The 26568-nt window shown below is 38.0% G+C and overlaps 1 protein-coding gene across 6 annotated transcripts in view; it reads left to right on the plus strand.

Moving 5' to 3' along the window:
• The window catches only part of KMT2E (lysine methyltransferase 2E), a 100222-nt gene that overhangs the window by 8518 nt on the left and 65136 nt on the right, over positions 1-26568 (plus strand). For 2 of the 6 annotated variants that reach the window (XM_030825660.1, XM_030825665.1), the window contains exon 2: positions 18137-18321. In XM_030825660.1, coding sequence (XP_030681520.1) covers positions 18251-18321 — 71 coding nt within the window. In that variant the 5' untranslated portion in view covers positions 18137-18250. Of the gene's footprint in view, positions 1-15138; positions 15213-15397; positions 15539-16135; positions 16253-18136; positions 18322-26568 lie in introns of those variants that run through there. The other 4 variants (XM_030825662.1, XM_030825663.1, XM_030825661.1 and 1 more) reach the window with 4 other exon arrangements.

The raw sequence follows: 26568 nt of genomic DNA on the forward strand, positions 1-26568 counted from the left end.
TTTGGGGAGATACTTTGAGATTGTATAAATATCCACTTCCTCATTAGACTTTCCTCTTCAAGATTTAGCATCTATTGATGATTCTTGCCTAAAGTTTTTACTGTGTTGGTTGTAAATACACGAAGATTTTTCTTTTCTTTTGCTTAATTAAAAAAATTAATTTTCTTCTTTTCTTTACTTGGGTACATACATATACATATACACCAGGGTTTTTAACTGATTTGTTTCTGGATAGTTGGGATTGTGGGAGTTTCATTTTCTTGTTTTTTCTTTTCCAGTTTTTCTGTAAGGCATATGGGCTGCTTTTTAAATCACAACAAATAAAATAAATTTTAAGGAAGAAAACTATAGATAAGATAGACAGCATTATATGGATAATATTCCTGTACAGTTTTCCACCCAAATGGGATTTAAATAGTTTCCTGGATGCTGATCTAATTTGAAATCCAGAACACACACAAAAAAGATGTGCTTCTAGTTCCTTATTTAGTCTTTAAAACTATTGCTAAATGAGTCTTGAGTTACAGTTGTATTGTTTAGGCTTATGATTTGCTGATGCCAGCAGCTTAATTTCTAAGGGCCAAAAACATCTTCCAATTTTGATACTCCCCTTTCTCCATTAAGAAAATCTATTACCCCGTCTCTACTAAAAATACAAAAAATTAGCTGGGCGTGGTGGCGGGCCCCTGTAATCCCAGCTCCTTGGGAGGCTGGGGCAGGACAATCGCTTGAACCTGGGAGGCAGAGGTTGCAGTGAGCTGAGATTGCACCATTGGACTCCAGCCTGGGTGACAAGAGTGAGACTCTGTCTCAAAAAAAAAAAAAAAAAAAATTCTTTAAGCAATTTTTTTTTTTTTTTTTTTTTTTGAGATGGAGTCTCGCTCTGTCGCCCTACTGCAAGCTCCGCCTCCCGGGTTCACGCCCATTCTCCTGCCTCAGCCTCCCTGGTAGCAGGGACTACAGGCACCCGCCACCAGGCCTGGCTAATTTTTTTGTATTTTTAGTAGAGACGGGGTTTTACCATGTTAGCCAAGATGGTCTGGATCTCCTGACCTTGTGATCCGCCCACCTTGGCCTTCCAAAGTGCTGGGATTACAGGCTTGAGCCACTGTGCCCGGCTCCGTTAAGCAATTTTTAAAAAGTAAAATATTTTTTGGAAAACATTAAAATAGGTTATTTTTCACATACATGCAAATTAATGCTTTTTAAATGGGGGTTGGTGAGATGGTGTATACACAGATGGTAATACAGCAGAGCATGAAACATCTGTAACTGGGGCAAAGCGGTATATGGTTTCTAGAACTTTGTAGTTAAAGAAATATATACGCAGAAAGGTTAAGAAGGACAAGAAAAGGAAAAGAAACAGGAAAACACTTAGACTTTCATTACATTACAATAATACTCATCAGTTTTATGTATTTTCTTTCAGTGATAGCAAGATGTTGGTAGTGAATTTGGATGATAATTTCTTTGGAAATTTTCAGACAGCAGGAGAAGAAAATTTTGAGACTTACAGAGTGCATATTATATTCTCTAAAACTTAAAATTTTATTCTGAGAAAATTAAGATAATCATATTTCACAACAATGAAGATTAATGAAATACAGTGGATACTTAGCATTTGATAGGTGCTTTAAAAAGTAATTTGAATTGACTGTGTGCAAATATGTCTTAACAGATTGATGGAAGTTCAGTTTGTAGTACTACTAAGTCTTAATTCAGTGTTTAAACAAAAGGTATGGCAGAAGGTACAAAAACAAGGCCCATGATGAACGAAAGGATTTTCTTTCAGGCCAGAACTCCCATCCTGGCCGTGTAAAGGAGCACCTTAATTGACTGAAGTTAAGAGTCTACATTTAGAATTGACTTAAGAGATCTCTTTGTTATTTTTTTCTCACTGTGGCCCAAGGACCTCGTGTATCAATTATATTAAAATGAACATTCTTGGGGCCCCTTTCCAGACCAGTATAATCAAGTCTTTAGAGTGGAGCCTTGAATTTGCATTTTAGTACTGGCTCCAGCTCATTTTTGTATTCCAGTTCTCTGCTTTTATTTTATAAGGAGATTGAGCTCCAGAGAGTTTAAATGATTTTCTCAAGGTCATAAAGTTACATAGTGGTTAATCAAAGTTTAAAATTTAGGTCCTGATTCTTGGTGCTTTATACTTTTCCGAGAAATCATGCTGGACATTTCTTTTTAAAAGGCAGGCCACTATTTTCAGAGTCTCTGAAATAAGCAAATACTGGTCTTTGTATAGTGTCAAATGACAGACTCTCTGTCTACTGCTTGTGTATATTCCAGTTCAAGATGATTCATTGGTTTCCAGAACCTATGGGCTATTTGGATAAGGAGCTTGAATTGAAATCACAGCAGTACAAATTGGGATCAAGTTGTGGTTGAGCCTTGAATGCCAGAATAAAAGCATATGTACTTAAGAGGAGTGCTACTGAAAAATTTGCACTAAGAGAATGACATATGGAGCATGGCTTATTTACCTCCAATTCTTAAGATGTAAAAGTAACATGTTTATTAAAAGGACTCAAAACAGTACTTCTTTAGAAGCTGTATTGTATAGAGTAGAGATTCCAGAACCATACCACTTTGGGTTGATTGCACTCAAACCAGGTTGTACTACCTTGGGCAATGTTTTTTACCTCTTTGTGCTTTTGTTTCTTGGTCTGCAAAATGGAAATAATAATAGAGCCTATTTCATAGCGTGGTTTTGAGAATTCAGTAAGTTAATTTGGGTAAAATTCTTAGTAAGCTCTATAGCCTTTTCTGTGATAGTTTCTGGAAAAAAGTAAATCTCTGACTTCTGTGTGTAAGGTCTATCACATGCTAAGGTGATCACTATTTATAGTTTATTTTTTTCTAAAATGTTTTATGTAGGTACTATAGATGTTTCCTTAATCTTCATTTAACCAATGTGCAGGATTAATAATTCTTCTTTTAAAAATACTAATGTCCATGTATGTTGAATGAATGTAAACTACTTTCTGCTGCTTCCACCAGTTGAGATGAATGCTCATGGAAGTCATAGGTTTGTTCCCAAATCGGCTAATTCCATTGTACTTGTAACGTGTTTATATTATTCTATTAAGTATTACATAAACCAGTGATAAATGAATGTGAAAAGAGAACTGTTTAAATGCAAACTAAGTTAAATGCTTTGGAAAACTTGATAAAGGCAAATTAATTGCTGAAGAAAATTGTAGTCAGGTTAGGCGTGGGCAAGATGACTAAAAGATTATAGGGAAAAAATAGAAATCTAAAAGGAAGTCTACGTTCAGATTGCCCCACAAAGATCTAGGTAACTTATTTTGAAATATGTTGAACCAAAAACTGTGGACATTGCATTACTGGTCTGGTTTATGTAGGAACAGGAAACCAGAATTCTAGTCAGGGGAGCTATACTCGAAGAATACATTTTAGCTTGAAACTAAAAAATTGATACGGACATTTTAAATTACAAGTACAGTATTTAAGATATATTTTTTATAATTCTCCGTGTTAACTTTGATGAACTCGCAAACATCTAGTCTCCTGTATATATGTAAATTTAGATTTCTATTAATTCAAGAGGGGATGGATCCAATTACATACTGTAACTGTTTTGATCATTTAGTGTCTTAGAAATCTAAAAATGAGACTTCAGGATCTGACTCTCGTTTATCCAGTGGGTTTATAGGACTCTGCTAGATGAAATAACAGATTTCAAGTGGTTCTGGAACATATCAAGATCCAAAGACCTTTGTTGTCGTGTGAGATTTAAATTCTTTTTTAGGGACATTTTGAACTCTGATAATACTATAGATTAATTTAGTGGCAGATAGTTGAGTGCCTTCCTATGTAAAAGCATCATAGTAGCTATCAATTTTGTCTTGTTCATCTTGCACATACTGCTTCCTAAGGGAAATAACTGATGATTCTGATGGTTAATATCGCTGGAGTCAGATTGTGTGGTTTTTTCAAATGTAAGCCTGTAATTGGTGTACAGTAACCTAGTTGCTGTATATTAGTATTAATCGTTAGCTATACAGTAATCTGTCAACCGTTTGATCTTTGAATTGTATGTTTAAACTGGCAAATCTCATGGATGTGATACGGTTGTACCAAAAGACAAATGCTGTTTTATTGTGTAATTACTTTGAGAATAATTGTGAGAAACTGGTATTTATCATTTAAATTGATCTAGAGTGATAGTGGAAGTTACATGTCAAAGGAGATTATGTCGGCATAGCATAAAATTTCACTTACGAAGTTTAAAATTGACACCTCTTACCTCCTAAAGTAAATAGTTCATTAAGGATTTTGGGAAAAGCAATTGTAGTTCAATCCCCAGCTACACACAGCAATTTCCTCATGCTTAAATGGTTTTTATGAGTGGCTGATGAGCTCACTATATGTGGGTTATTTTTCATTTATATATAATCCCTTTGCAGAAAGGCCCCGTCCTCTTTTTTGTTTTTCGTTTTTTTTTTTTGGAGACAGGATCTTGCTCTGTCGCCCAGACTGGAGTGCAGTGGCACGATTATGGCCCACTACAGCCTTAATCTCCCAGGCTCAAGCGATCCTCCCACCTCAGCCTCCCAACTAACTGGGACTACAGGCACCATGCCACCATGTCTGGCTAATTTAAAACAAATTTTTTTTTGTAGAGATAGGGTCTCACTAAACAGTCCATGCTGGTCTTTAACTCCTGGGATCAAGCAGTCCTCCCACCTCAGCCTTACAATGAAGCTGGAAGGTGAAAGTGAGTGTAGTCTGTCTCATAGCAAATGTACTGGTCCCTTATAGGACTCATTGTATCCACCAACATCGTTCTTGACATTTTATTTTTGCCTGTATTCTACATTTTTTCAGAGATTGTGTGCTTTTTTGAAGTTCAAGATAGGCTACTCTAAAAGCTCATGTGTGTTTGCATACTGAGTATTTTTCTTATTGGATATGTGGATCTATTAATTCCATAATTCATTTTTGTGTATAAAGGGCACAGACATTTTCTTTCCTTAAGCTTCAACTCTCTAGTTGTATTATACTAGTCTTCCCATTTCCAGGTTTTTGTTTTTCTATTTACATTACCTTATGAAGAGGAGGAAGCTGATCTTGGGATATTGTAAGTCTTGGAATTAAAAGACAGGAAAATGCTGTAGAAGTAAAACTGTTTAAACTTGAAAGTATTTACATGTATATATATATATATATATATTTATAATTAATTTCGGTCCCTTACTGATTTTATGGGTTTGGTAAGTACTTAGGAATTAAGCCTACTCTTACTTTAGTCTTAAGATTTTTATAGTAAATATTTTAAATACATCTGAAATATTAAGATAACTATTCAAATATAGTAATAGAGTTGCTGTTCTTTCACCATTTGTTTAGTGGCCAACAGTATTCTGATTGGAATTGATTATTATCATTGGACTGAATAATACAATTTTTGTATATTCTAAGAGACAACTAACATTAATAAATAAATATCTACACTGTGTCTGCATATCTTACTCTGAACAAAAAGATAGATATTTTGCTCATTTTTTCCTGAGTGGCCTAGAGGGACTGAGACTTTTTTTTTTTTTTGTGAGACAGAATCTGGCTCTGTTGCCCAGGCTGGAGTGCAGTGGTGTGTTCTTGGCTCACTGCAACCTCCGCCTCCTGTGTTCAAGCCATCCTCTCACCTCAGGCTCTCGAGTAGGTGGGACCACAGGCATGGGCCACCATGCCTGACTAATTTTTGAATTTCTTTAGAGACCAGGTTTCCCACGTTGGCCTTGCTGGTCTTGAACTCCTGGGCTCAAGTGATCCGCCTGCCTCAGCCTCCCAAAGTGCTGGGATTACAGTCATGAGCCATCAGCCCAGTCGAGACTGAGACATTTCTGTTTTCTTTTTCCTCTTTCTTGCTTTTTTTTGAGGGATGGTCTCACTAACCCAGGCTGGAGTGCAGTGGCATGATTTCAGCTCACTGCAACCTCCACCTCCCAGGCCCAAGCAATTCTCCCACCTCAGCTTCCCGAGCTTACCTCAGGTGTTCAGCTTCACCTGCAGCACCGCACCTGGCTAATTTTCATGTTTTGTTTTTTGTAGAGATGGGGTTTCACCATGTTGTCCATGGTGGTCTCTAACTCCTGAGCTCAAGTGATCCCTCCACCTTGGCCTCCCAAAGTACTGGGATTACAAGTGTGAGCCACCGTGCACAGCCTGAGACTGAGACATTTCCTAGGGTCACATAGCTAAAGAGTGGCTGTTCAATAATTTGAATTAAAGTCATTTGAAAATTTTTGTAGCTTTCTATTGATCCTTATAAAGGACTAATTCTTGACAAGGTATTGAGAATAAACAAATCATTAATCAAAGGCAGCTACTTAAGAAAACTACTCTAAGGCCGGGCACGGTGACTCATGTCTATAATCCCAGCACTTTGGGAGGCCGAGGTAGGTGGATCACTTGAGGTCAGGAGTTCGAGACTAGCCTGGCCAACATAGGGAACCCCTATCTCTACTAAAATACAAAAATTAGCCAGTTGTGGTGGTGCATGCCTGTAATCTCAACTACGTGGGAGGCTGAGGCAGAGGAATTGCTTGAACCTGGGAGGCAGAGGTTGCAGTGAGCTGAGATTGTGCCACTGCACTCCAGGAAAAAAAAAAAACACTACTTGAAGGTACCCTTGATTATATTGGATTGCCATAGGTCATTTCAGGTGTCATAAGAGCAATATAATTTTGTTCACTGCCCATTCCCAAGCACCTAGAGCAGTATCTAGAACATAGTGTATGTTCAATAAATATGTTAAATGAATGAATTTTATTTGATTTGGTTTTAAAATAGAATAGTTGTACTCTGAGGGAGGAGGGAAATGCTTAAACAATACTAAGAATTCCATTCTTTAGAGCCAAATTACTTAGAAGTTGATAGTGACAAATCGAAAGGGTTGTTGATTGTTGGATTATTCAGATGATGAAGATGATGGTAGGGGCCATGGCGGCTGAGGGATAATGAGTCTTAAACACTGAGGAGGCACAAAAGATTGGGTGGCTGGATATAATAGGAAACTGGAAGGAAAGAAGGAGAAGAGAATGGCAATACTGATAAAAAATAGAATGAAAGAAGATGTGTGGAAAAGAAAGTTTCACTTTGAAGGCTTGATTTTTGAAGTGATGGCAGATATTATAGATATACATCCAGTAGATGGATGGGAATAGTAAATCAAACAGAAATGAAAAATTTAATCCGAGATTGATGGGAGACTAATAATGGGGAGGACTGAGCCTGGGGGCAACTACATTAGTAACAGTGGCAGGTTTTGTTTTTTCATGTTCATTTAAAGGAAGGAGGAGAGATTTATGTGTTAGAAAAAGGGAAATTGTGGTTTAATCAATAATAATTTAGGTGGGTATCTTAGCCACTGAATTACAGGCTTTGAGGTAATATAGAAATACCTCAGTTCTTGTTATGGAGTCAAATAGATGATCTAATTGTGGAAGCTATACACTTAACAGCTGTTCTAAAATAATGTCTGTCAAAATATAAACCAGTAGTTAATGTAAGTAGTGCATTCTTCAGAAGGTTAAGAATGGAAGACATTAGTGTAGAACAAGTTTTATAGCTGGAGCAGTCTTTTGAGATAAAGACTAGTCAAATTGTCATTTACAGCTGAGGAAACAGCCCTTAGGAGGTTGATTTGCCAGATGTCTTAAAGCTATCTAAAAAAATTGGGAAGGCTTCAAGGAAGCATTGGTTCTTGAAGGTCTAATATGATTTTTATTGGGTGGGAAAGAAAAGGAAAAGAAAATCAGTGAATTTGAAGAGGAATGAGTAAGGATATGCCAACAATAGCAAAACGGACTTCATAATTAAAGGAGTTATAGATTGGATTATTAGTATGGAACAAGGTAACCTGATAAAATGTCAAGATTAGGAACTTGACTGGAATTACTGTGAACTACACTTTTTTTGAATAGGTCAAAGTTATGAGGAAACTAGTGGCTTTTGAAGTATAATATTCTGTCCAATGTTGTAACCAATACTAAAATAGAGCACTGGTGTGAATGCCCTTGTAATTTTTTGATAAGGCATTCAGGCCACGTCTCAGACCTACTACATGAGAATCTCTCTAGGGTAATGCCTAGGAACCTATCATTTTCTACTCCTATCCCTAGGTATATGAAAAGTAACAGTTGTGGATCTATGTTTGGGAACCAGTGATTTAAAAGCCATGTTAGTATAGGGAAAGAAACTACTTAGAGCTAAGTATTCATTGCCCAGGTCTGAGATAATAAAATGTAGACAGTACCATCAGAAAGATTTGTTTAAATTCTATTAATTAGATTTGATGCACGTTGTTTTTAGAGAGGGAAAGAAGAAAAGTCTCAAGTTTTCTAGTATGAAAGAAATGGATTCAAAATAGTGATAGAAAGCATACTTAGAAGGAGATAGAAGGAGAGTGAGGACACTGTTTTACTTGAGATTAATGAATGACAGAATAGGCTGGGCATGGTGGCTCATGTCTGTAATCCTAACACCTTGGGAGGCCAAGGTGGGTGGATCACTTGAGGTCAGGAGTTCGAAACCAGCCTGGCCAATATGATGAAATGCTGTCTCTACTAAAAATACAAAAATTAGCTGGGCATGGTGGCGGGCACCTGTAATCCCACCTAATTGGGAGGCTGAGGCAGAATTGCTTGAACATGGGAGGCGGAGGTTGCAGTGAGTCGAGATTGTGCTACAGCACTCCAGCCTGGGTGACAGAGTGAAAATGTCTCAAAAAATAAATAAATAAATAAATAAATAAAGGCCAGGCATGGTGACTCATGCCTGTAATCCCTGCACTTTGGGAGGCCAAGGTGGGCAGATCACTGGAGGTCAGGAGCTTGAGACCAGTGTGGCCAGTGATAAAACCCTGTCTTTACTAAAAATACAAAAATTATCTGGGCATGGTGGCACACCTGTAGTCCCAGCTGCTTAGGAGACTGAGGCAGGATAATCTCTTGAACCCAGGAGACAGAGGTTACAGTGAACCGAAATCACACCACTGCACTCCACACTCCAGCCTGGGCGACACAGCAAGACTCTTATCTCAAAAAAAAAAAAAAAAAAGGCTAAAAAGTAATAATGATCAAGTCTAATGGTCTATATAGCTTAAGTAAGTTAAAGATAAATGGGGCTGGGCGCGGTGGCTCAAGCCTGTAATCCCAGCACTTTGGGAGGTTGAGGCAGGCAGATCACCTGAGGTCAGGAGTTTGAGACCAGCCTGGCCAACATGGTGAAACCCTGTCTCTACTAAAAATACAAAAATTAACTGGGCGTGGTGGCAGACGCCTGTATTCCCAGCTTCTTGGGAAGCTGAGGCAGGAATATCGCTTGAACCTGGGAGGTGGGGGTTGCAGCGAGCAGAGATCGCACCACTGTACTCCAGCTTGGATGACAGAGCGAGACTCCGTCTCAAAAAAAAAAAAAAAAAAAGTGTTTGCAGGATTTTTTAAAAAAGTTATTTACTTATTTTTGTTTTACTTATTTATTTTTTTTAGAGACAGAGTCTTGGTCTGTTCCCCAGGCTGGAGTACACTGGTGCTGTCATGGTTCATTGTAACTTCAGACTCCTGGGTGCAAGTGATGCTCTCACCTTGGCCTCCCAATTAGCTGGGATTACAGGCACATACCACTACACCTGGCAAATTTAAAAAAAATTTTTTGTAGAGACAGGGTCTTGATTTTTTGCCCAGGCTGGCCTCAATCTCCTGGCCTCAAGCATTCCTCCTGCCTTGGCCTCCCAAAAATGTGGGATAACAGTTGTGAGCCACCATGTCCAGCCTAGGATTTTGTTGTTGTTTGGTTATTAATTACAATAAGCTTTAACACTATTTTTTGTAAGAGTAAAAAATATTCTACTCAGTGTGTCCTTTGGACAAGTAGAATATGCCAGTGAAACAAGTTTTTCCTATCAGATTTTAAGTCAGGATTTTCTTTTAGCTATTGATTTTCAAACAGTTCTTCAGGAAGCCATAGGTGAGAGGGTGTACAGGCGTGGACATTCCCCTGCTATTTTTTTAAACCACGGATGTAGCAAATATGAAGTACAAATGCCTACTGTACCCATTGGCAGACATCACTGTGGCATTCTCCCATTATATTTGGCTTTCTTAGTACAGCACTTCAAGTGGACACTAACAATTATTGGTTAAAGCATAGGAGATTAAAACTATTTTTTCATGTTACAATCAAAAAGGATGCCTAGATTTCTGTGTTAATATTTCATGTATAGGAAAATTGCTACCAATGCTCAAAAAGAGTTTGAAGGCCACAATTTTAATGTCATTTTAAAAAATTAAACTTTTAATTTTGTGATAATTATAGATTTGCATATGGTTGTAAGAAATAATAGAGAAATTCTATGTATTTTTACCCAGTGTCTTAGTCCATTTAGTGTTGCTATAACAGAATATCTGAGACTAGGTAATTAATAGAAGGTTTTTTGTATTTTTGTTTGTTTGTTTGTTTTGCTTTTTTTGTTGTTTTTTTGTTTGTTTGTTTTTTTGAGACGGAGTCTTGCTCTGTCACCCAGGCTGGAGTGCAGTGGTGCGATCTCGGCCCACTGCAAGCTCCGCCTCCTGGGTTCATGCCATTCTTCGGCCTCAGCCTCCCGAGTAGCTGGGACTACAGACGCCCGCCACCATGCCTGCCTAATTTTTTTGTATCTTTAGTAGAGACGGGGTTTCACTGTGTTAGCCAGGATGGTCTCAATCTCCTGACCTCGTGATCCACCCGCGTTGGCTTCCCAAAGTGCTGGGATTACAGGTGTGAGCTACTGCGCCCGGCCTAAAGGGTTTTTTAGTTCACTGCTCTGCAGGCTGGGAAGTTCAAGAAGCATGGTGGCATCACAACATGGAGGAAAATCAAAAGGGAAATGGGCACATGGGAAAAAGCAGAACTCAAAGGGTGTTCTGGCTAAAATTTTTAACAACCCACTCTCTCAGGAACGAATCTATTCCCCAGAGAACTAATCCAGTCTTGCCAGAGATAACGCTGTCACTACCACAAGACTAGCACCGAGCCACCCACAGAGCCGGGGCCCTCATGATCCAGACACCTGTTCAAGGCCCTACCTCTTAAAGGCTCCACATCATAACCTTGCTTCACTAGAAATTAAGGTTTCAACATGAGTTTTGGCAGGTACAAATCTTATTCAAACCATGGTACGCAGTTTCCCTCAATGGTAACATCTTGTAAAATTGTAGTACAATGTCCTGACTAGTGTGTGTGTGTTTGTTTGTTTGTTTTAAGAGACAGGGTCTCCCTTTGTTGCCCAGGTTGGAGAGTAGTATGATCATAGCTTGCTGTAATCTCAAACTCCTAGGCTGAGACAGTCCTCCTACCTCAATCTCCTGAATAGTTAGTACTACAGGCTTGCACCACCATGCCCAGCTAATTTTTTTATTTTTGTAGAGTTTGGGTCACACTCTGTAGCCCAGGCTGTTCTGAAACTGCTGTCGTCACGTGATCCTTCTGCCTCAGCCTCCCAAAGTGCTGAAATTACAGACGTGAGCCAACACACCTGGCCAAGACCAGAATATTGACATTGATACAATCTTCTCATTTTATTCAGGCTTCCCAGTTGTATTTGTACTCATTTGTTTGTCTACATTTAGTTCTGTGCATTATGATCACATGTGTGGGTACCTGTACCCACCACCACAGGTAAGGTATAGAACAACTTTATCACCACGAGGATCCTTAATATTGTTCTCCTATGTAACCATACCTACCTCTCTCTACCCCTTTCCTTCTGAATAACCTATTCTCCATTTCTATAATTTATTACTTTAAGAATGTTATATAAATGGAGTTAAATAGTATGTAACTTTTTGAGGTTGGCTTTTTTTTGGGGTGGGGGGAATGGAGTTTTCACTTTGTCACCCAGTCTGGAGTGCAGTGGTGCAATCTTGGCTCACTGCAACCTCTTCCTCCCAGGTTCAAGCAATTCTTGTGCCTCAGTCTCCTGATGAGCTGAGATTACAGGTGCCCGCCACCACACCTGGCTAATTTTTTTTTTTTTTTTTTTTTTTTTTGAGACTGAGTCTCGCTCTGTCGCCCAGGCTGGAGTGCAGTGGCGCAATCTCGGCTCGCTGCAAGCTCCGCTTCCCGGGTTCACGCCATTCTCCTGCCTCAGCCTCCCAAGTAGCTGGGACTACAGGCGCCCGCCACCACACCTGGCTAAGTTGGGTTTTTTTTTTTTTTTTTTTTTTTTTTTTGTAGGTAGAGACAGGGTTTCACCATGTTAGCCAGGGTGGTCTCGATCTCCTGACCTCGTGATCTGCCTGCCTCGGCCTCCCAAAGTGCTGGGATTACAGGCGTGAGCCACTGGGCCTGGCCTAATTTTTTTTGTTGTTAGTAGAGATGGGGTTTCATCATCTTGGCCAGACTGGTCTTGAACTCCTGACCTCGAATTATCCACCCACCTCAGCCTTCCAAAGTGCTGGGATTACAAGTGTGAGCCCTGTGCCCAGCCAAGATTGGCTTTTTTTTTTTTTCACTCAGCATAATTACCTTGGATTCACCCAAGTTGTTGCCTGTAGTAATAGTTTGTTCCTTTATATGACTGAGTAGTGTTCCATTTAATTTTATTTTATTGCTTTATTTATTTTTTTTTTGAGACAGAGTTTTGCTCTTGTTGCCCAGGCTATGCAGTTCAGGTGATTCTCCTGCCTCAGCCTCCTGAGTAGCCAGGACTACAGGCATGTGCCACCATGCCCAGCTAATTTTGTATTTTTAGTAGAGGTGGGGTTTCACCATGTTGGCCAGGCTGGTATCGAACTCCTGACCTCGGTGATCCACCCACCTTGGCCTCCGAAAGTGCTGGGATTACAGGTGTGAGCCACCGCACCTGGCCATAAACACAAATTTTAGACTTTGTGACCGTATTTGCCCACGTTTGTGGTGTTTTAATGCATTGTTACAGATTAAATGTAAGTTTGTTAACTAGATCAGGTTTGAGGGAGGAGCAAGGTTGGTTTTGTTAGTGCGGTTTCATTTAATGATCAGAGGAAATGCAGTCCAGATATTCTGGAGTGAGATACTTAAGTATTTAATTTCCCTTTTTGAGAGAGGCAGCTGTCAATTTTTTCTTCCTTAATTGTAAATTCTAGATTATTTATTTTACCTATCATCTGGCAGGGTTTTTTTTGTTGTTGTTGTTCTTTTGGTTTTTTTTTTTTTTTTTGGCAAAGTCTGTCACCCAGGCTGGAGCGCTGTGGAGCAATCTTGGCTCACTGCAACCTCTGTCTCCTGGGTTCAAGCAATTCTCGTGCCTCAGCCTCCCAAGTAGATGGGATTACAGGTGTGCCCCACCACACCCAGCTAATTTTTGTATTTTTAGTAGAGACATGGTTACACTATGTTGGCCAGGCTGGTCTTGAATTCCTTACCTCAGGTGACCCACCCACCTAGGCCTCCCAAAGTGGTGGGATTACAAGTGTGAGCCACAGCTCTCGGCCATCTGGCAGTTTTTAATTTCAGGCATACTGATGTGTAGGCTCTGGAATCAGACCACAAGGGTTCAGATCTTGATTTGGCTATTTATTAGTTATGAACTTCAGACAAGTTTAACCTCTCTACCTCATTGTAAAATGGGGATAATAAATGCACCTATACCATAGGCTTATTGTGGAGATTAAGCATTGTAAGCACTCAGAATTTGCTATCATTATTATTATAACCACTAGTTGGGGAAGTTTGAGTATCAGGTAAGTGCTTGTAGAGCACTATCTGGTAGTAATGCTAGCTCAGTTGTAGAAATACATATTCATTTTGTTATCAAATTTATATTTTATAGTTTTTTAGAATCTAAAATTCTGTTGTTTTGATTACTTGGAATAATCTATTAATGTAATTGTAAGATCATCAGCCTAATCAACTTCCATTTATAGTTGAAAGAGCAGTGAAATGACTTGCCCAAGCATTCAAAGGTAGTAACTTGGAATGGATCTTGATTGTCTATTCATTTTACCGTAGTCAGCTGCTGTAAATTAAATGGTAAATGAATAATAAGGGCTGTTTAATTTCCAATCTCAGTTACATGTCTCCTCAAAATTTCAAGTTTCTTTAATTATTTCCATTAGTAAGTAAGCCAAAAATTTACCTGCTTAGTCTCTTAGTGATACACATCCAAAATATATACATTAATTTAAAATATTAAGCACTGTGCCAGGTGCTTATAAAGGACAGAAATATAATAAATGGCTCTTTCCTCAAAGAGATTGTTATATTGGGCACTTTTATTTGTAATTTTAGAAAAATACTTTTCCTCATATTTTTATTCTTTCTGCCTTTTGGGTATCATATTAATCTTTAAAGTGTTACTTTTTGTTTTCTGTCTTTTTTTTTTTTAAGACAGCGTCTCCCTCTGTCACCCAGGCTGGAGTGCAGTTGTGCAGTCATGGCTCACTGCAGCCTTGACCTCCTGGGCTCAAACAGTCCTCCCATCTCAGCCTCCCAAGTAACTGGGACTACAGGTGTGCATCCCTACATCCAGCTAGTTTTTGTATTTTTTGTAGGGATGATGTCTCACTATGTTGCCCAGGCTGTTCCTGAACTCCTAGGCTCAAGTAGTCTGCCTGCCTCAGCTGCTCAAAGTGGTGGGATTACAGGTGTGAGCCACTGCGCCCAGCCTGTTTTCTGTTTATTTTAACATGGTCTTAAAGGCAGCTTCAGTCTTCCAGTTTTTCTGATAAACTGTTTTCTACTTTAATTGCTTTATTTACCTTTTACTTCATTTTTCCTACTTGAGAGTCTTGTTTGTTTTTATTGTTTTTGTTTTGGTATTGTAGCCTTTGCTAAATCTGTTTTTAATATTGTATTAAAATTTAATATTTTTACAGTTATTTTTAAAATTTTTTAAATATTAAATTTAATATTGTATCCCAGTGTTTCTTTTTCCAGTTTGATTTAGTATTCAGCTTTTATTGTTGCCTTTACTTGTGTTTACATTCATTTGTGTGAAAAGAGAAGAGTAAATTTATCCTTTTAAGAATTGGCTGCTTTGTGTGAGTCACTTTGGTTTTAGGTACCATGTTAGTTAGAAGTAATTGTAATTTTATACCATTTAAAAATAGCTCAAAACTCCTATGTTCACTTGGTTTCTAGGTCTATTCTGGATAAGCAGGTTTTGTGAAGACATTTATTCTTTCTTGGACCTCAGATTTACCAGACATCTCATGGTATTTCCTTTTATATTATTTCTTTAATGGCTGCCCTTTATTCTCAATGTATTTTGTACATATTTTACTTGTCAGCTGGATGACCAGTTTTTTGATTCACACATAAGATGTGAAACATTGTGTTAATTGTTAAGGTTGTGTTAAAAACCTTTTCCCTTTATTTATAACTTTTTTTTTTTTTTGAGATGGAGTCTTGCTCTGTCACCAGGCTGGAGTGCAGTAGCGCGATCTCAGCTCACTGCAGCCTCTGACTCCCTAGTTCAAGTGATTCTCCTGCCTCAGCCTCCTGAGTAGTTGGGATTACAGGCACATGCCACCAAGCCCAGGTAATTTTTGTATTTTTAATAGAGACGGAGTTTCACCACGTTGGCCAGGATGGTCTCAATCTCCTAACCTCATGATCCGCCCGCCTCGGCCTCCCAAATTGCTAGGATTACAGGTGTGAGCCACCATGCCCGGCCTATTTTTGACTGTTTTTTAAGCTCACTGTGTTAAAGGTCACATCTTTTCTGCTTACTACATTGGCTTTCCCTTTTTAAAAAAACTATGATTGGACCCTAACGAATTCATCATTTTATTAAATATCAACGACATTTTTAAGCAATGTGAGTTTCCTCGTTATAAGATTGCCTCAGTGTCTTAATACATATGACCTCTTGTCTTCTGACCTCTTGTGAGTAAATTACTGAGATCTGCTTTTCCTATTGAATCAAATTCAGAGTCTGCAGTTCTGTTTCAGATGTGATGATGTATCTTTGTCCTGAGGATAAGCTTCTGTGTTTTTAGGGAAATGCAGTTATGGGGATGTCATGTAGTCGTTTTTAATGACACTTGATTATACAGGGTGATAGTTCGTTTAGTTAATTAAGCCAGAGCTGCAGTTTCATCTCAAGTGCTCTAATGCATTCACCAATTCTTTGTAGAATGCTGTTATGTCCCAGGCACTGTGCAGTTTGGAACACAAGCAGCAATAGCACAAATAGAAATCATTGTCTGAAGGAGGTTTGTGGCAAGCTCTTTACTGAAACAGCTCAAGTGTGGTATGTATTGAGGATGGCATATTTATATAAAAAGGGACATACTAGTAAATAAATACCTAAGTAGATTATTTTAGATAAGAAATATCACTCAGTTACTTAAAAGACTTTAATAATAACTTGATTTCCTTTCAGTGTCTGCCTCTGGTAAATAAGTATACCACTAAATATAGTATATACCTAAAATACAAGACTTTTGTGAGTCTAACATAAAAAACAGTGTTTCTTCAAGTGGCAATTCTTTTTTTTTTTTTTTTTTTTTTTTTTTGAGACCGAGTCTTGCTCTGTCCCCCAGGCTGGAGTGCAGTGGCGCACTGCAAGCTCCGCCTCCCGGGGTTCACGCCATTCTCCTGCCTCAGCCTCCCGAGTAGCTGGGACTACAGGCGCCCGCCAACACACCCGGCTAATTTTTTGTATTTTTAGTAGAGACGGGGTTTCACCGTGTTAGCCAGGATGGTCTCGATCTCCTGACCTCGTGATCCGCCCGCCTCGGCCTCCCAAAGTGCTGGGATTACAGGCTTGAGCCACCGCGCCCGGCCTCAAGTAGCAATTCTTATATCTGCCTGTAATACTTAGTTACATTTGAGAATATCTATTCAGGTTAATTCCTGTTTCACAGATTATACAGATTGTGAGTTCATACATTATGGGGGAAGATTACTAAAGCGGGTAAATAACGTGTTAATAGTGGTTTGAATGCTGCAAGAAAACTAGCCTTGAACTTTTAAACTATGTGTAACTGGGAGAGAGCTACCAGATTACTAATTATTATAATATAAAAATATGCAGAAATAGACAATTGCACACTGCTTTTCAATATTTCAGGTACTACATTACAGAGACAAGGATAATGACTGTCGCTGTTTTCTAATTTATAGGATTATCTATATTGGTTTTGTTCCTGAGTTGGACCTGCATAATTTTTGAAAAGACTTTGAGTAGATATTTTATAAACATACCTGTAGCCACTGTTATGTAGTGAATTTAAATTAGAAAAATTGATGTTGAATCTAAGTATCTTTTAGTTGCTATTGTAAATTTGTTAAAAAAAAAAAATTCATTAGTTTTTTCTACTAATTGAATTAGGGAGTATTAACTCTTTAATAATTGAACAATATTAACGGAAGAAAAAGAGAACTCCCTCAACAGTATACCTAGATTTACCTGTTATAGAAAATGAAAACTACTGTACAATAATTGAATTTATTACAAATAACATAGTTTCCCTTACATACAGATACAAACAGTAGAGTAGAATTGGTTCACATCCTGGTTTCATCTCTTAAGTGGAGCAACCTTGATTCAGTTATTTTTAAACCATGTGTAGCTGGAGGAGAGCTACCAGATTACTAATTATTATAATACGAAAATATACAATAATAGACAATTACACAGTGCTTTTCGGTATTAGCCTGTTTTGGTTTTCTTTTCCTCAGTGGTAAAATGGAGATACCTACCTTAGAATTAGGAGGATTAAATAGACCATCCATGTAAAAAGCTGATTATGGTGCTTAGTCCATAGTAAGTACTCAGTATTTGTTAGTATATTGTTAGATCACTCACTGAACAAAGAAGACTTATTTTTGCATACTGACACTATAAGAAATTACATTTTATCTTTTAAAATGAATAATTTTTGGTTCTTCACTAAATATGTCTTAGTAATCTTCTTGTGGCATTCTAAATTCATTCCCTCAGAAAGATTGTGATTTAGAAACTTTTCTTTTGATCATGATCACATAACTCAATTCCAGAAAAATTAATGAGAGAGACTCTAAGCAAATTTCAATTTATATTGAGATTTTAATAAAGAATGTTTTCTTCATGTTATTTTACTTACTGTTATAGTGTGACTGTTGCTTTTTTGTCTCCTTTTCTTTTAAACAGGGTTTGTGGATGCACTTAGATGTTTGCAATGAGCACTGTGGCTGGCATGCCCCAGTGTTTTGGATACCAATGCATAGGACTCCATAGTAATCGAATTTACCAGAGGCGAACGTCATGAGCATAGTGATCCCATTGGGGGTTGATACAGCAGAGACATCATACTTGGAAATGGCTGCAGGTTCAGAGTAAGTATTTAAATTGATTACATAAGCAAAAAAAAAAAAAGAAACCCTTCTGGAGCTAGAAAGTAGGAAGAGGTATAAGTGGAAAATATTAAATTTCTTCTTTCCTAGCCATTTTTTAAGGGAAAAAAAAAGGCGAAGTTACCTTTCTTTCTCAAACACTGAGAACATGATTGCTAACTTTGTTTTCCTTTTAAATAGCATTACCACTAATATTCATTACTGGATCGAAGTATTGACATGACTTTTTTTGACTCCAAATTTCTGAGAATCGACACATTTTTTACCAACTGTATTTTCCTATAGTATTTGATATTGTTATGCCAGTGTCACTAGAGCCACCTGCTGACAGGAGTCATTAATTTGTTGGTGCTTGGGTTCCCCCTACTCCCAGCAACAGATGGAGTTTTGCTGTGTCGCCCAGGCTGGAACGCAGTGGCTCTATCTCAGCTCATTGCAACCTCCGCCTCCCGGGTTCAAGCAATTCTCCTGCCTCAGCCTCCCGAGTAGCTGTATTATAGGCGTGTGTCACCACGCCCAGCTAATTTTTGTATTTTTAGTAGAGATGGGGTTTCATCATTTTGGCTAGGCTGGTCTCGAACTCCTGACCTTGTGATCCACTCGCCTCGGCCTCCCAAAGTGTTGGGATTACAGGCATGAACCACTGTGCTCAGCCGGTGCTCGGGTATTTTTAGTTTGAATTTGTATAATTGAAGATTCTAAAATATTTTGTATGTAATAGAATATTTTCAAAAACTTTTTACTACTTCTTTTTTCACCCAGTGTTTAACATTTTTGCTTGTGATTTCTTGACATTTAATCCACTATGAAGAAACTTTTTTTTTCTGCTGCTTTTAAAGGGAGTATTGATTTGTTTGTACTAATTGGAGGTGCTTTCATTTAAGCATGGCTTTTTGTATTCAAAAGCCTGCTTTAAAGTACTGTCCTTGCATTGTTTACAACTGTTCTTTTTTTGTTGTTTGTTTTGTGACAGAGTCTCCCTCTGTCATCCAGGCTGGAGTGCAGTAGGGCAGTCTCAGCTCACTGCAACCTCCAGGCTCAAGGGATTCTCATGTCTTAGCCTCCTGAGTAGCTGGAATTACAGGCGCATGCCACCACACCCAGCTAATTTTTGTATTTTTAGTAGAGACAGGGTTTCACCACATTGACCAGGCTGGCCTTGAACTCCTGGGCTCAAACGATCTGCCCACCTTGGTCCCCCAAAGTGCTGGGATTACAGGCATGAACCACCATGCCCAGCCATGTTTACAGGTGTTCTTAGGGTGATGCTGAATTTTTTATTTGTTTCATACTTAATCATAAACAATTTTTTCTTATAATTTTTTTCGCTTGTAATACATACAGAGCTCATTGTATTCATGTAATGTTCTGTAAGTGTTAAGCAGCTCCCCTACTTTGAGCAATATGTTTTATATAAAATATCTTAATCATCCCAGCAAAAAGGCAGGTATTATTTTCATTTTATAAGAAATGCATCTCAAGGAGATTAACACATTTGCCTATGGCCACATAATTAATAAAAAGTAGAGTTAGGTTTGAACCCAGAGTTGCGTGGCTCCAGATTCATGCTGCCACATAGGTCAGAAGAGTCACATTTAGTTAATAGAGGAGTAAAATGAAGTGAAATGCCACATGTGATGAACTGAAGACAATTGTCATACCAAACTTCATTTGCTCTTTTAAATTTCTTACGTATTTTAATACAAATATTTAAAAATAATAGATTGTAAGAGAGAGAAAAGAAATGGACAGATTTTGATCACAAATCTGAAGGAGTATATTGAGAAGTTATGGAGATTTTTTACACCTATTAATATAACAATTAGTATAACCTATTCATGTTATGCCTTCAATAACATACACTGGCTATGGTTATATTATTGAGATGTATGTTATTGGAGGTCTTAACACTCAAAGGGAAAATCAGAGGTTTTACCTAAGATCTAAGATGCTGGTATGAGCTTCTCATCAAAACCTACTTACAGTTCGAGAGTTTATACAGAGAAGAAATTAAATTTTTAATTGGGAAGAAGAAATTAAGTCCAGCTTCTGAGGAATTAGAGCTTATTTATTCCATCATTCTAAACTGTTCTTTTTCTCTAAATGCCCCCTCAATTTAATGGTTGGCATTTTTCCCTTTTTAGATTTTCAGTTCTAACTTACTTAAATTTCTGCACTAATAATATATGGTGTGTCTTAGATGATAATTTATGATGATTTTTTAATGAATGAGGACATTTTGGTATAAAATAAGATTTTAAATTTGTAAAGTGGTTCCAGAAAAATGTGGCAATATCAAATAGATGATTGCAAACAGAGTAGTGGTTGTTCTTCCTTTAAAGTTTTTGACGTTAATTTAGAATTACAACACATTTGGAAATAGCCTTTTTTCATTTTTAAGAATGGAAATATTACGTAAATAATTCAGCTCAGTGCAGTGGCTTATACCTGTAATTCCAGTACTTTGGGAGGCTGAGAAAGGCAGATTGCTTGAGCCCAGCAGTTTGAGACCAGCCTGGGTAATACAATGAGACCCTGTCTCTACAAAATAAAAATTTTTTAAAAATTAGCTGGGCATGGTGGTGCATGCCTGTAGTCCCAGCTACTTGGGAGGCTGAGGTGGGAGGATCACTCGAGCCCAGGAGTTCAGGCTGCAGTGAGCCATGATCGCACCACTGCGTTCCAGCCTGGGTGACAGAGCAAGACCCTGTCTCAAAAAAGTAAAACAAAATAATTCTACTTCTGATTACCAAAAATGTTCAATATATTTGTAAAGTTAGTGAAGTAATGAAAATTAAAGTGGTATAAATTTAGGACTACCAGAATTTAGGCTTTGGGTAACTCTAGTCTAAAATAGGATCTAGTATCATTTTGTAATGTAGGCTGTTTGCTTCATTAAGTAAATAATCAACAGTCATAAATAGTACTCTGGTAAATTTCACAGGGATAGTAGAGACAATGCAGTTTGGTGGGAAAAATGCTAGACTTAAGTACTTTAAGGTATTTTTTCTTTGCTATTATAATACCATGTTGACTTAGAATTAAGAGTTAGGAGTTTATTTTACAAATATGGGCACTGGGACCCCAGAGTAGTTACGTGGCATGTCCCGAGGATATATAGTGACTTTAGTGGTAGAGGTAGGACTTGGATGTAGAGTTTGTGACACTTACATCAGTCATCTCCTGGTCTGTAAAACTGGAGATTGGACTATCTGCTCTATAAAATACCTCCTAGGATAGTGCCTGATTATCAGTTTGGAGCAGCAGTGACCCTATTTCCAATAATAATTCCAGTCCCACTGCACTCAGTCCCATACCAGGCAGGACGCAGTAGCTGATCTACCAGTAGTTTTGTGACAGTGTTGTTGGGGGAGTCAATGAATTGCCCTCTGAAGATCCACTATCACCGATTCTAGGCCAGGAGAATGCTACTTTCAGTCTTCGATATGTCTGAGGGAAAGGAAACCACACCCTGATATTCCCTTGGAGCCAGATGCAAACCAGCCTTACCACACTATTTGTTCTACCTGCTTTACTTACCAAGGCTTAGGAGCAGCATGTCACCTTCTTCGGGCTCCCAGTATCACCTGAAGGGGTCGAAGGTAGGGCCTGGGTGACTCATTTGGATTAAGTTTTGACCCTTTGTCAATTTTATCTGTGCCTCTAATTCCTGTAATTGGGCACGGTCCAAAATGTAGGTCCATTCAGATGTCCAAATCCTTATGGTATTCTTCCTTTTATTAATTCTTCTACCTGCTATGTATAATTTAGTTATTACTGTGACCATGCTACCATTACATTAAGGCCCATGCTTAGTTCTCAGGTCTTCTTATATTGCCCGATCTTGCAGCAGAATTTGATACTATTGACTCTCTTTACCTTTGGCTTTAGTGAAAATATGTATTTTTAAGTTGTGGCAAAATAGATACAACATTTATCATGTTAACCATTTTTAAGTGAACAATTCAGTGGCAGTAAGTACATTCACAGTGTTGTGCAGCCATCACTGCTGTTTTCAAACTTTATCATCCCAAATAGAAACTCCGCATTCACTAAATAACTCCTTCTTTCCTCTTCTCTTAGTATCTCATAACCTCTATTCTAGTTTCTATCTCTATTTGCCTATTCTAGATACCTCATATAAGTGGAATTACAAAATACTTATTCTCTTATGTCTGGCTTATTTTACTTAGCATAATATTTTCAGGATTCAGCCATGTTATAGCATATACCAGAATTTCATTCCTTTTTATGGCTGAATAATAGTCCATTGTATAGATGTACTATATTTTGCTTATCCATTCATCTCTTGATGTACACTTGGGTTGTTCTACCTTTTGGCTATTGTAAATAATACTGCTATGAACATACCAAGTATCTGTTTGACTCCCTGTTTTAAATTCTTTTGGTTTTATAGCTAGGAATGGAATTGCTAGGTCATAACATAATTCCACATTTAACATTTTGAGGAATCGTCGAACTCTTTTTCCATCTGGTTTTCTTTTTATGGCATGATCTCCTTTTTAAATGTTTCTTCCTTTTCTTAAATATTTGTGTTTTCTAGGGATCTGCACTTACTTACTTTTTAAACTGTCCTGGAAGTGTTATCTACTTCTATAGCTTTCACTGTTTTTGCATGCTCATGACTTCCAAATCATCCTTACCTAATTCTCTCATGAGCTCCACTCACATAGCCCTCTGCATTACTAGACCACTTAGATGTTCTGTGAGTAGTTCAAACTTAATAAAATTAGTACTATACTAATTCTCTCTTCTTTCCCTCTTGTCCTCTCTAATAAATTCACGCCAAAAAAGCCCTCTTATTCATATATTCTATTTTTCACTCAAAGACAACAATACACATAAGCCATAATTTTTCCAAGAACACATAAGTCATTTGATTTTCCCGGCTTTTTACATCACTGGTTCCTTGTTGACTTTAAGTCTAAATTCAGACTCCTTCTAATAGTATATGCAAAGGTGTTCTTTTTTTCTTCCTTTCTTTCTTCAAACTCCTGTTTGAATGGTTTCATGGTATTCCAGTCTAGAGGTATACCAAAATTAAGTTTTAATCAGTCTCATTGAATATGTAAGTTGTTTGAGCCAAATATTGCAGTGGAATCAGCATTTTGGCATAACTTTTGTACATGTCTTTAATGATTTACTTAGAATAAATGTGATCTAGAATTACTAGGTCAAATGGAATGCAAGATCTTTTTAAAGGCTACTGATATATGTTGCCAGATTGCATTCCTGAAAGTTTGTGTCTACTCAGAAGAAGTCAATACCCTGGCAATTTGGGACATTTAGTATAGGAGAAAGTAGGTTTATAGAATTTAACCCTTGAGAGTATCACATTATGATAGCATGTAAATACATCAAAATTTACCTTGCCATCTAATTTTATGTAATATATTCTGAGAAGTTAGGACTGCTTACAATACAGTTCAACAAAATTGCCATTAAAATAGTTGTATTTTAAAACTTGATGTGTCAAATGTGATCCCAAGACCATCCCTAGGCTCAAAGATTTGCTAGAAGGACTCACAGGATCCAGAATGTAGTTGTACTCATGGCTAAGATTTATTACAGCAAAAGAATCCAAAGTGAAATCAGCAAAGGGAAAAGGTACATGGGGTGAAACCTGGAGGAAAGCAGGTGCAAGATTCCATGAGGCTTCTCCCCATTGAGGCACATAGGATGCACTTAATTTCTTCAGCAATAAATTGTGACAACACATGTGAAATGTTGTCTACCAAGGAAGCTCATTAGAGGCTCAGTGCCCAAAGTTTTTCTTGAGGGATGGCACGTAGGCACCTGCCTAGAATGTACCAACATTCCAGACTCCCAGAAAGAAAATAAGTATTCAACATAAACCATATTGTTTGTATAAACAGTGTAGGCAGAGTAAGCTACCCTTAACATTTGAGGAAAGTTTCTTATCAATGTAGCGAACTGTTTACCAGCTAAATTCCCAAATGCCAGCCAAGGGTCACCCTTGTGAGGTGGCCTTTCTACCCTCTGGTAACTCTTGTCTGCACAGCTGATTTTTGCAGGATTAAGTTGAACTATATGAATGCCATTTTTATAGGTCAAAATTGGTCTGGTATCAGTAATTCTGTATTGTTCAACTTAATAGTAAGAGAAGGAGTGAATTACAATTTGTTGAGCACTGCTGTGCCAGGTAAATGTTTTACATGTGTTACTGCATTATTTTTGTACTGTGAGCCCAATATTAACTTCTTCTCACAGATGTGAAAACAAAGGCTCGGAAGGGTTAACTAACTTCCCTGAAGTCACGGATTGTAAGTTATCAGAACTAGGGTGATATTCCTGGTCTATTTTAGATCCATGTCTTGCTTTTTCTCACTAAACCAGTGCTGTTAGATATTGGTTGAATTTATTACTACCTGTGCTTTTCAAATACTTCTGCAAAAACAAAATATATAAAACAGATAAAAGGAAAACAACTCTGGTTGAAATGGAAGTGAAGGGCTTAGAACACTTTTAACCCTTCTTCTACCATAAACATTCCCAAGGATTCTAAGAGCTTGCACAAGACAATAACTGCTCTTAAGAAAAGGAAATGGAAATACCATTTATTTCAGCAGCTATGGTAGACAATTGTGTGAAATCCTTTTTTTTTGGCGGAGGGGGGGTAAGGGACTCAAAAAAGGACCTCAAGGTTGCACAGACTGGAGTACAGTAGTGTGATCATGGGTCACTGAAGCCTTCACCTCCCAGGCCCAAGCAGTCCTCCTACCACAGCACCCCGAGTAGTTGGGACTACAGGTACACACCACCACACCTGGCTAATGTTGTATTTTTTTGTAGAGATAGGGTTTTGTCATGTTGTCCAGGCTAGTCTTGAACTCATGGGCTCAAGTGATCTGTCTGCCTTGGCCTCCCAACGTGCTGAGATTATAGGCATGAGCCCCCGTGCCTGGCCAAAATCCTCATTTTTTAATACCAGGAAATCTCATGATAATTTTATTCAGCCAAATGAAGGATTAAATACTGAGTTTTTAAAAAACCCCTATTGTGACATTTAAAATTTGATTATTTAAGGGGATAGAGTTTTAAAAACCTGGGTCAACATGTGACATTTAATACTAGATTTTATAGCTAGCTCAGTTTCTCCATACATTTTCTCATTTTTAAATTTAATTTGGTTCCTGATTGTTAAAAAATACGTGTGTGTTATTGAAAATCCTCTTTTACTTGCCGAATTATTTTGGAATTTAGAATTAAATTTAGAGCAAGGGTCAGCAGAATTTTCCTGTAAAGGGCTAAAGAGTAAATATTTAAGACTTGCAATGATATGGTTTCTGTTGTAACTGCTCAGCTCTGCTCTTGCAGCTGTAAAGCAGATTGTGTGTGTAAATGAATGGACATGACAGTGTTCCGATAACACTTTAAAGTGTCTACAGAATCAGGAAGCAGGCTGGATTTGACCCAGGGTTCTAGTTTGCCTACCACTTATTTAGAGCAAAGGAATCTTGATAATGTACTGTTTCTAACGAAGAGTACTATTTTTTTCTCTGATTTTATTGGCTTAAGCAAGTACTATTTCAATGGTATGACTTTCTTTAAATATAATTAGGTAGAGGGAACAGCAAGTACACAAGCTCCAAGGCAGGAACAAATTTAGATTGCCCTAAAGAACAGGGAAAAAATATCAAACATGGGAGTAATAGACCAAGGGAAGAATATTAAGAAGAGATGAGAGGAGTAGGGCCTAGGGGTCATAAGAAGTTAAGATTTTAAGTGAAATAAGTGCTGGCCAGTCGTGGTGGCTCACGCCTGTATTCCTAGCACTTGGGGAGGCTGAGGCCGGCCGGTTGCTTGAGCCCAAGAATTCAAGACTGGCCTTGGCAACATGATGAAACCCCATCTGTACCAAAAAAAAATACCACAGTTAGCTGAGTGTGGTTGCTTGTGCCTGTACTCCCAGCTACTTGGGCTGAGGCGGGATGATCGCTTGAGCCTGGGAGGTCTAGGCTGCAATGAGCCGAGATCATACCACTACATTCTAGCCTGGGTGACAAAGTGAGATCCTGTCTCAAAAAAAAAAAAAAAAAGTTCTAATTCAGTGCTCTAAATTAGTAAATATTTATTGAGGGCTTGTTATATGCCAGCTACTGTTTTAGGTCCTGGGGACACAACTTCAAATCTAAAATTTTGTATTTATATTCAAATTCTGTTTTTTCTCTTACAAAACAGAAAAAT

Source organism: Nomascus leucogenys, chromosome 13, assembly GCF_006542625.1.
Source record: "Nomascus leucogenys isolate Asia chromosome 13, Asia_NLE_v1, whole genome shotgun sequence".
NCBI lineage: Eukaryota > Metazoa > Chordata > Mammalia > Primates > Hylobatidae > Nomascus > Nomascus leucogenys.